At 51.0% G+C, this 11727-nt stretch overlaps 1 protein-coding gene across 1 annotated transcript; it reads left to right on the forward strand.

Annotated features, from left to right (window-relative positions):
• The first annotated feature begins 9566 nt into the window (after positions 1–9566).
• On the forward strand, positions 9567–10499 carry LOC143692723 (olfactory receptor 14J1-like). The gene has a single exon (XM_077172966.1). It carries the CDS (start codon positions 9567–9569, stop codon positions 10497–10499), a length of 933 nt encoding a protein of 310 aa, XP_077029081.1.
• The last annotated feature ends 1228 nt before the right edge of the window (positions 10500–11727 follow it).

Genomic DNA, 11727 nt, shown 5'->3' on the forward strand with positions numbered 1-11727 from the left:
CTTCTGGCCCTTGTCCAGACCATTGGTTTCCCTGAGAACCAGCTCTGGCCACTTTACAGACAGAGACTGCTTTCATCTGGTGCTCTGGAAACAGAACTTTAATGAAGGCAAACACAACAAACAGGACGGCGTGCACAGTACAGAGAGCAAAGCAGAAAAAAGCCTGGGTCCAGGGTCTAGCAGGGATATTTATCCATTTACTTATGGGGAGGGGTTAAGGTGGGATCTGAGGGAAGGATCCAAGAGGAAGGAAGGATTAAGAATATTACAATTTTTGCAGTATAAAGTAACCAATGGTAGCAAAGAGAACTCAGAACTTTCTAGTAACAATCTGCATAACTGAACAAGAGGATTATGGGTGGGAGCTCCTGCTGACCCCAACTAAAGAGGGTTTTCCCATGGCCTTAAGCCGAAGTCTCCCTCTTGTTTTAAACCAACCCCAACACACCAGATCTGGGCAGTGCTGGGTTGTGGCTTTCTTTGCCAGAAAATTGCTTGACTTGGCTCTGCCAGAACAGGGAAATATCCAGATCTGGGCACTGGCAGTGGCAGCAAACACCAGGTCTGGGCACCTGTATTGGCATCAGGAAATTGCCGGATTTTGGCTTTCTGTGCCAGCAAATTGCTGGACTTGGGCTGTGCCAGCCCTGGGAAATTTCCGGATCTGGGCACTTGCACAGCAAACGCCAGATCTGGGTGGTGTGTTGTAGTGTGTTTTTATACTTTGTAATACTTTGTAATAGTTTTGTTTTTGAATCCCCGTATTTTTCCCAAATGGTTCATCCCAGATGGTACCCCCCTCCCTTTACCTGTGTAATCCCTTTCCCTTGCTGAGATCATCCCCAAACCCCCACCCTGGCTCTCTGTCAATCACTCAGCATCCCATCCCCTCCATCCAGAAGCTTCATTCCAGGATGTCGAGTGATGAGCCAGAGGCCAGGGGTCAGCCCCCCAAGCCCTGCCCCATATGCTGTCCTAAATGTCCATCCCCCAGTACCCATCCCTTAGGGTCACTTCTTGGTTAGTAAAATGTTATCTACCTTGGGTTTCCACCTCCCTTTAAATGTAACCTTGGCACATCTCCCGGGGCTGTGGGCAGGAGGCCCCTGAGGTGTAGGGGCTCCTTTGGGACTCCTAGAATAAAACCTTGGATTAACCCCTGCTAAGAGTCGGCCCTTTATCTTCTACCGATGTCTCTGGTGTCTCTTGTGCTGCACAGGCGCCCAGCCCAGGTGCCCTCAGTACCCTCGGGGCACAGAGAGTGTCTCCCCGCTGTCGGCCGTGTCGGGGCTGCCCCCGGTGTCTGCCAACTCGGGACTGGCCCAGGGTTCCTGAGAGGCTCCCAGAGGGACAGAGACAGTGCCCGTATAGGTAAACTGAATCGCCCGGGGAGTTTGGAGGTAATTACAAATTGGCCCGAAGGTGAAAATTTTGGTGTCACAGATGAAGTACAAAACCAGCAACACGGGCTGAAGAAGCTCCTCCTTCTGTTCCCAACTGCCCCCAGAGGAAACGCGCTACGCTCTTTTCACTGACGGTTCCTGTCGCATCGTAGGGATGAACAGGAAGTGGAAAGCAGCCGTATGGAGCCCCACACAACAGGTCGCACAAGCTACCGAAGGAGAAGGTGGATCAAGCCAACTTGTGGAACTCAAAGCCATTCAGCTGGCCCTGGACATTGTAGAAAGAGAGAAGTGGCCGAAGCTCTACCTCTACACTGATTCATGGATGGTAGCCAATGCTCTGTGGGGATGGCTGGAGAAGTGGAATGAGTCCAACTGGCAGCATAGAGGAAAACCAATTTGGGCTGCTGAAGAGTGGAAAGACATTGCTACCAGGGTAGGGAGGCTACCTGTGAAGGTCCACCATGTAGATGCCCATGTCCCCAAGAGTTGGGCTAATGAGGAACACCAAAAAAAAACCAGGTAGATTAGGTAGCAAAAATAGAGGTGTCAAAGATAGACTTAGATTGGCAACAGAAGGGGGAGTTATTCCTAGCTCGATGGGCCCATGATGCCTCAGGCCATCAGGGCAGAGATGCCACCTATAAGTGGGCAAGAGACCGAGGGGTGGATTTAACCATGGACAGTATTTCTCAGGTCATCCATGACTGTGAGACGTGTGCTGCCATCAAGCAGGCCAAGCGAGTGAAGCCCCTATGGTATGGTGGGCAGGGGTCCAAGTACAAGTATGGGGAGGCCTGGCAGATTGACTCCATCCCACTGCCCCAGAAACACCAGGGCAAGCGCCACGTGCTGACCATGGTGGAAGCCACCACTGGATGGTTGGAAACCTACCCTGTGCCTCATGCCACTGCTCAGAACATCATCCTGGGCCTGGAAAAGCAAATCCTGTGGAGACATAGTACCCCTGAGAGGATTGAGTCAGACAATGGGACTCATTTCAAGAACAGCCTTATCAACACCTGGGCTAGGGAACATGGCATTGAGTGGGTGTACCATATCCCCTACCATGCACCAGCTGCAGGCAAAGTGGAGAGGTGCAATGGACTACTAAAAACCCAGCTGAAAGCTTTGGGTGGGGGATCTTTCAAAAATTGGGAGCAGCATTTAGCAAAGGCCACCTGGTTAGTTAATACCTGAGGTTCCACCAACCGATCAGGTCCTGCCCAGTCTGAGTCCCTGAATATAACAGATGGAGATAAAGTCCCAGTGGTGCATGCCAGAGGTTTGTTAGGGAAGACCGTGTGGATCAATTCTGCCTCAAGTACAGACAAACCCATTTGTGGGGTTGTCTTTACTCAGGGACCAGGTTGCTCATGGTGGATAATGCAAAGAGATGGAACAACATGATGTGTACCTCAGGGAGATCTGATTGTGGGGTGAGAATGATATGCAATATGACTGTTTGTTGGATGTTACTGCCATTGTCTGTACATTACACCATACAGACATGAGACAGAAGGAAATGTGTAAGTGTTGCAGGTCTGGGCAAGTGGAAGATGGAGAAGGAGATGTGCAAGTGTCGAAGGTCTGAGCAAGTGATAGATGGAGCTTTGAGTGAGTAAAGTGAAAGGGGGAAATCCTGCAGCTCTGTAGCATAGGGCCTGGATTCAGTGGTCCAGTGTGGGGATGTGATGAGGGCATGATGGGTATTGCTTGTAAATTTTGGGGGAGCAGATGGAAATTTTGTGTGAATAAATGCATGATGTGTGGTAGTATGTTGATGATATGGGGATAAGGGGTGGAATGTCCTAGGGTGATGCTATGATGCTTGTATCCCCATTCATGTGTTCTGTTTATGCTGGATATTATGTTCTGTGCCTTTAACACTGGCTCTGAAGAGTGAAAGTTTTGTTTGGGTTTTCTTATCAGCCTGGCAGGACATAGTGCTGCTTTTGCTTTTTGCTTTTGCTTTTTGCATTGCTCTCTCACTCTTGCTTCTGCTTCACTTCTGCTTGCTCTTGCTTTTGCTCATTAGCTAGTTTAGCTAAACAGTCCAAATTTCTTCCTGGACTGTTTCTCCTTTCCTTTTTGAACCATCTTGAACCTGCTCCAGACAGGGACCTGGGAACACCGAGTGTTTGCACCCTGTGGCCTGTAGCAGCTGCCCCAGTGCCGGAGGGACTGAGTGACCACCCCCAAGAGAGACTTTCTGAATTTGCCATCTATTTTTCAGAGTGGTGAAAGAGCGGTGTCATCTGGTATTGTTCATTCTGTGTGCTGGCGGTGCTGTGCCTGTTAAATAAACAGGTTCTTTCCACTTCTCTCCAAGGAATTCTTCCCGAACCGGCTGGGGGGAGGGGCTGTGTGAGTTTGCTTTCTGGAGGGGCCCCCCTTTGGAGATTCTCTCCCAAATTTGCCCTAAACTAGGACACCCCAATATGGGATGGCAAACAGGATTGATTCAGACTGGGGAACTCATTTCACATCAAAGATATTGCAGAAAGTTGTTCAGGCCCTGGGAGTAAAATGGGAATTACACACTCCATGGCAACCATAGAGTTCTGGTCAGGTTGAGAGAATGAATCAAACTCTTAAAAGAGCTCTAGTGAAGCTAATGATTGAAACCCAAATATCATGGATAAAATGTCTCCCTTTGGCCTTATTAAGAATTAGAACCCAACCCCAGTCAGATCTGGGGGTCCCACCCTATGAAATGATGTTTGGGTTACCCTTCCTGACCTCACTCCAGAAGGCTGCCACCTATGAGGAAGGGGAAGCCAATGCCAAGGAATAAGTGATGTCTATAGCACAAACCTTAGAAGGGGTAAGACATAAAGGGGCAATTCCTCAAACTACCACCCTGGATTTCAGAATCCATAATATTAATCCTGGGGATTGGGTGATGATTAAGCCATGGAGAGATCAGCCTCTAACTCCCCAGTAGGAAGGTCCCTTTCAGGCACTGCTCACCACTGAATCGGCCGTGCGAGCTGCAGAGCGGGGATGGACTCATGGCAACAGAGTCAAAGGCCCAGGAGAAGAACCCAAAGAGTGGACTGTAACATCCAGGCTGGGTGAAACAAGATTGACTCTCAAGCAGAGACTGAGAGACAACCAGAAAAACACCAAGACGCCCAAAAAGTAGAGTCAACCTTCCACCAGCCAGCTCGAGAACTGTCTTCCTGTTTTCATGGGTGAGAATTACCAGCATCTGTTGAGGAGAAGTACACAAGGGACTGTAAAAGGTAATGGGACAGCTTCTTCAAGAAAATAAGACAAAGGAAGGAGGGCAAGCCCAGGTTGGCCCCTTTGTTCACGACCAAGAAGGCTCCATAGCCCGGCTGTGGGTAGCAACCCCATGGGCATGGTAAGGTAGGGACAAAAGGCCATTCCAGACCTCTGTAATTCCTCAGTTGTCTTTTAATTCAACAGGGACTGGAGGGCAGGACTGAGTTGGCCTCTGGACTCACCCCTAAGATGCACTAACTATGGGTAGCAGCCACAGAGGCACGGTAGATGGGAGTCAAAGCCATACTGGACCTCTGGGATGCCCTTTTGCCCATTCCAAATAAGTGTGTCTAAGGAAAACCTGAGATTTTTTTCTCCTGTTCCCACTGTTCTTGCCCAAATCAACAGATGCTCGTATGACTCATTCAAGAGAGAGAGAAAATTTTTTACCTAACTGTTTGAGCAAAATGACTTATAGAAAAAGAAAAAGGGGGCTTGTTATACACGCGTAATCCTATGGTTGACTCTCACAATTAAGGGCTGGATATTAAATACATGTTAGGAGAAGTTTTGTAGCTGTATAGTTATCCTTCCCCTCCCCCTTGCATTGCTATCACAGGATGGCCTCAGTAGTTGGGGCATTTGGGAGGGTTGGCTTGTTCCTATGGCAGCACCTGACTGTGGTGATGTTCACAGGGGTTCTTGGATGAGGGAAGAGATGAGAATGTTGACTCCATGTTTCAGAAGGTTTATTTATTATTTTATTATATATATTACATTAAAACTATACTAAAAGAATAGAAGAAAAGTTTTCATCAGAAGGCTAGCTAAGCTAAGAATAGAATGGAATGATAACAAAAGCTTCTGTCTCAAACAGAGGGTCCAAGCCAGCTGACCATGATTGGCCATTGATTGGAAACAACTCTCTGAGACCAATCACAGATCCACCTGTTGCATTTCACAGCAGCAGATAACCATTGTTTACATTTTGTTCCTGAGGCCTCTCAGCTTCTCAGGAGGAAAAATCCTAAAGAAAGGATTTTTCATGAAAAGATGTCTGCGACACCTGACCTCCAATCAAGGTGTGAGACAGTGATCTCCACCACTGGACAGTGCAGAAGGAGTCGATTGACAAGACTTTGGGAGGGGCCAGAGGTATAAAAGACAGAACATCCATTTTGTAGATGAGCACATCCTGACTGAATCCTTTGCTTCTCGCACTGTGTTATTTTCTTTATTCAGTCTTCTGTTGTATTTTGATAAGATCTTAATATTTTAAATTTTTGAAAGTGAAAATGGTTTCTCACATGAGGTTGGGGAATGTGGGGCAAGGTTGTCCACACTGGGTCAACTCTCAAGGTAAAACTTCTCTGACCTGGTGAGACCTCCTTAGGAGTGGCCCTACATCAATATAAATCACAGAAAGCTGCAATCAGCTCTTCTCTAAAGAGAACAGTAATAAAATACACTCTTTAAAAGAGGATTACTTATTTCTTAGAAGCTCATTGAAATATTTCTTCACAACTGTAAAAGGAAATCTGCCTAATAAACGCTCCAGAGCCGAGGGAAATCAAGGCAGAGCCATGGTGTGTCAGGACTTGCTTGACCCTAATGAGCCTCATGGTGCATTTGGAGCTGAGCCCTGGAACCTCAGGGCCTGAGATTGCAGAAACTTTTCCAGGAGTCAAAGTCAGAGGAAAAACTCAGAGTATCTCAAAGCATGAATGGGTCCCTCTGAGGTCCATCCCCAACACAGGCTCCTCATGGACTCCTTGTGGGGGGGGGGGGGGGAGAATTGGAGGCCAGAATTGGAAAAAACACCTCTCAGAGATTCAGAGTGGAAAGGAACATCCAGAGTACCTTAAAAACCTTGAGTATCTGAAAGCATTACTGAGCCCCACTGAGTGTCAGTACAAAGCTCTCAAGGGACTCATTAAAGCAGATAATTGAGACCATGATTGCACAAACCTCTCACAGAGTCCGTATCAAAAGGGCAACACCAAATACCTTAAAATAACTGAAGTACCCTGAAGCATTAATGAGCCCATGAGTGTCATTACTGATAAAGGCTCTCAAGGGACTAATTAAAGTAGATAATTGGGGGCTGCAACTGCACAATCCTTCTCATAGAGTCTGTATCAAAAGGCAAACACCAAGTACCTTTAAATAACTGAAGTACCCTGAAGCATCAATGAGCCCCACTGAGTGTTGTTACTGACAAAGCCTCTCCAGGGACTAATTACAGCAGATAATTGGAGGCCATGATTGCACAAACCTCTCAGAGACTCCAAGGCAAAAGCCAAAGCCAAAGTCCTTTGAAAAAGCTGCAGTCCCTGCAGGGAGCATGAAGGAGCCCCCAGGGCCATTGCTGAGCAAGGCTCCCCAGGGACTCCTTGCAGCAGATCCTTGAGGCCACTGGGATGTGGGCTAGGGGGGGATGCTGAGGGCAGCACAAGGGGCTGACAGTGCCCAGCCTGGCTGGGGCTGTGCCAGGAGGCCCCAGGGCCTCAGGACAAGGTGTCTCCTCCCAGCCCTTGCTGGCACAGACCCTGCTGAGCCCCAGGCCACCAAGACTTGGCTTCTCTTTGTCCCCACCTGTCATCACTGCCTGCAGTTCTCTGCTCTGCCTGGGGCCTGGGGACACTTGCTCAGTCGTGTCCCTCTCTGGGACCCATTAAAAGTCCAAGAAACTTTGGAGGTGGATTCTTACTTGGAGTTCTGGAGAGGTTTCTTCAGCTGCCTCTCAGGGACTGATGTTCAGGGCCTGAGCACAAAGCCCCAGAGGCTGATTAAAGTCCTTGTGCTGTGTCTGTGCTGCTGAGCTGGGCTGGGCTCCTGGCACAGAGGCAGCTCCTGCTCACCAAGAAGAGCTTCAAAAGCACATTTCTCTGGATGAGCAGCTCTTGTGCCAGCCCAGCAGGGCTGGGGCACTGCCTGCAGCCAGCCCGGGCACAGCCCAGAGGCACAGAGAGCTTCAATCAGTCAGGGCTGGGAAGGGGCTGAGAAGTGCCTGGGGCACAATCACTGCCAGCCCTTGGCACAGGAACCTCTGGCTGCAGGACAATGCAGCTGCAGCTCCTGGAGCCATCTCCTGCAGCTGGAACATGCCAATGCCTGCAGAGCCTGTGAGTACAACTCTGGGTATTTCTGGTGCAGGGGAGGTGAAATGTTCATGAAGCTCTGACATGCTGAGGGGTTCTGATCAGTCACAGAATATTTCCAAGACAAGGATTTTGATAAAAATGAGGAAATTTCCAACGACTTTCTATTCAGTTTCCAACTGTATGGGAATTGTGGGGAAGAAGGGAAGGGGGGGGGCGGGCAGCAAAAATATTAAAAGGATGATAATGAATTATTAATCATTAATTTTGACATGTGCCTGAGACATCCAAACTGTTACTTTTAGTGATCAGGAGGTTCACAGGAGATCCCTAATGTTCTTTCAGCCACTCTGCCCATGGACAGCAGCATCATCACCTTTGCTGGAGCCATCAGGATCAGTCTGAACTGTCCTTTCTCCAAGCTGCAAACAGAACCTGCCCCCAGCCAGTTCCCTGCAAACAGTCAGGGTTCTGTCAGGCCAAGGAGAGTGCACAGAGATTTGGGGTCTGTGAGTGCTGGCAGGGAGAGATCAGGCACAGGGAAACACCTGCAGGAGCGAAATCTGCAGGAAGCAGAGAGAAGATCAGGCAATGAGAGAAAACAAAGCCCAGCAATGCTGTGGCAGGGAGAGTTTAGAGATGCCCACAGGAGCCCCTGCAGTGCAGCCCCTCCCTCTGAACAAGCCCCCTCCCTCCTGTGCCCCAGCCAAGCCTCTGCCCTCAGGGCCGGGGCTCCAAGGTGTGCAGCCCCTCCTGTGCAGGCAGAGCTGCAGCAGAGCCGTGGGGCAGCTCTGCAGCCCCGGGCCCAGTTCCCTCTGCAGAGCACAGGGCTGGGAGCAGCTGCCCGGCCCTGGGGGCTCTGGCAGGGGGCACAGCTGGCTCAGGGTGACGCTGTCCCCAGGGCCCGGCTCTGGGCAATGCTGTCAGTGCAGCCAGGGAAGGAGCTGCATCTCCCTCAATCCAATGCCATCAGAAGGACACTTGGGAGTCTCCCTGAGATTTCAGTCCAAGCTGGGAGCTTCAATCCAGGGTGCAAACCTGTCCTGTAACATCTCTGTGTTATCTGAAAGCCCGAGGGTGAGGCACAGAAGTTCTAGGATGGGAAAATGCTGCTGGGTTGGTGAAATGAGGCCTGTGTTTCCCTGGGTACAAATGTGGGGCTGCGACCTTGAGAAAGGAATGGACATTTGGTGGACTGTGGGGGATCCATCTGCTCTCAGAAGTGTCAGGATGGTTTTTAAAGGAAACATGGGAGGGTGATCATCCTATGTCTAAGAATGATGAAAGCCCAGAGAATCCTGGAACAGGACTGGGAGACAGACCTCCTCCCCTCACTCTCCACTCACCACCTTGCCTCAGAGAACTCACTCTGTTCTCCCTGAGGGCAGCAGAAATGCTGAGAGTTACTGACATCTGAATATAGCAAGAGAGGGGGAAGAGGAGCTGTAAAATCTCTAGAAGATTTAAGCAGATTTTACCATTCCTGCTCTCTGGCAGTGGGGGTGCACATGCTCACAGGGCCATCTATATTAACAAGGGTTCAAAGTGGAACACGAGGACAGGTCCCTGTCCTCCTCCCACATCTGCACAGCAGAGCTGAATAATAAAAACCCTGTGTGTAGCTGCCCTGAACCTGATGTCCCACTCAGCCAGCACCAGCCAGGGATCCCCCCTTGGAGCTGAATGAAAATCTGCTGGAAATTCAAAAGGGTGTCAGAGGGTTATACAAGAAGGGTCTATGGGAAAAGGCTTTGTTTTTGCTGGAAAAAATTCCTCCTAAACTGTCACTGACTTTTCTCCATGAACAGCTCCCCAAGGCCAGTCCCAGCAAATGTCCAACAGCAGCTCCATCAGGCACTTCCTCCTGCTGGCATTGGCAGACACGCGGCAGCTGCAGATCCTGCACTTCTGCCTCTTGCTGGGCATCTCCCTGGCTGCCCTCCTGGGCAACGGCCTCATCATCAGCGCCGTAGCCTGCGGCCACCACCTGCACACGCCCATGTTCTTCTTCCTGCTCAACCTGGCCCTCGCTGACCTGGGCTCCATCTGCACCACTGTCCCCAAAGCCATGCACAATTCCCTCTGGGACACCAGCACCATCTCCTACACTGGATGTGCTGCCCAAGTCTTTCTGATTTTCTTCTTCCTTGGATCAGAGTTTTATCTGCTGACCATCATGTGCTACGACCGCTACGTGTCCATCTGCAAACCCCTGCACTACGGGACCCTCCTGGGCAGCAGAGCTTGTGCCCACATGGCAGCAGCTGCCTGGGCCAGTGCCTTTCTCACTGCTCTCATGCACACAGCCAATACATTTTCCCTGCCCCTGTGCCACGGCAATGCCCTGGGCCAGTTCTTCTGTGAAGTGCCCCAGATGCTCAAGCTCTCCTGTGCCAAATCCTATCTCAGGGAACTGGGGCTTCTTGCTGTTAGTGTGTGTTTATCTTCTGGATGTTTTGTGTTCATTGTTTTCTCCTATGTGCAGATCTTCAGGGCTGTGCTGAGGATCCCCTCAGAGCAGGGACGGCACAAAGCCTTTTCCACCTGCCTCCCTCACCTGGCTGTGGTCACCCTGTTTGTCAGCACTGCCACATTTTCCTACCTGAAGCCCCCCTCCATGTCCTCCCCATCCCTGGATCTGGCCCTGTCAGTTCTGTACTCGGTGGTGCCTCCAGCCCTGAACCCTCTCATCTACAGCCTGAGGAACCAGGAGCTCAAGGCTGCTGTGTGGAGACTGATGACTGGATGGTTTCAGAAACATTAAACTGCTGGACAATTTCTGACAATCACTTGTAATAAAAGTTATCTTTGATACTTCTTGTTCAATAATTTTGAAGGTTTTTTTCCTTTGTTTTAGTATTTTCATATTGTCAACAAAGAAATGTCAATCTTTGTGCCATTTCTCATTTCGTTTCTCTCCACCTTCCCTGTGCCCACAGACTGTGTCAATGAGGGCCTGTGCTCTCAACGGCTTTAGAGGAACCAAAGGATCTCCCAGCAGAGTTTTCTGCAGAGATGCCCTTTTGTTGCCTTCTCTGGAGCTGCAGCAGCAATGTCTGTGTGCAGAGCTGGGGCAGATCAGTGCTGGCCCAGCAGCTGTGCCCAGCAGCAGCAGCAGCAGCAGCACTTGGTGTTGCCAGTGCTGCTGCCGTGGCCCTGCCCCGCTGCCCTGGTGGCCCTGGTGTTGCTGCAGGGCCTGAGTGCTCTCGGGGCCGGGCACAGCCCTGGGGGTGGCAGTGCCGGGGCTGCAGCAGGGACAGGCCATGGGCACTGCTGGGGCAGCGCTGACGCCTCAGGCCAGGCCCTGGGGGCTCCAGGCTCCTTGCCCAGGCTCTCTCAAGAACACGGCCAGGCCAAGGCTCAGCACAGAAACCCCCGTCAGCAGCCCCAGGCTGGCCGTGGGCAGGCTGGGGGCAAACAGCATGGCTGGGGCTCTGCAAGGGCCCTGGGGAAGACGGGAAGGAGCAGCAGAGCAGGGGCTGATCCATGCCCAGTGCGCTGCACAGCCCAGGGCAGCGTCCCAGAGCGTCCTCATGCAGCTGCCAACAACATCCCCCCTCTGCAGCCCTGGCCTCTCCCCCAGCTCACACAGGTGCCCCATCCTTGCAGGCACAGACACGGCAGCACTGCCTCAGCAGCCCCTGTTTGCATTGCACACAGCAGGGCCAGCACCCCCATGCTGTTGCTGTGGGGACATGAACCTGAGGGAGCACAAATGCCATCAGCCCCTGGGGCCAGCAAGGCCTGCAGGACACCAGGGAAACCACTCAGCTTTGTCCTGGCCTCTGCAGTGAGTCAGAAAGTTTGTTCCCATCAGCTGGGAGTTTCCTGTGCCACTGCAGACTCTGTTGCTCAGAGCCAGGGCTGCCTGGCAGCCACCCCCAAACTGTCCTGAGCATTTCCTTGGCTTCACCTTTGCTTTCTTTACTCTTTCCTGATACAAATTTCTTCTAATTGCCCACCTCTGTTCCCTCCTTCTGAAGAGGAGGACC

Source organism: Agelaius phoeniceus (assembly GCF_051311805.1).
Source record: "Agelaius phoeniceus isolate bAgePho1 chromosome W unlocalized genomic scaffold, bAgePho1.hap1 SUPER_W_unloc_2, whole genome shotgun sequence".
Classification (NCBI taxonomy): Eukaryota; Metazoa; Chordata; class Aves; order Passeriformes; family Icteridae; genus Agelaius; species Agelaius phoeniceus.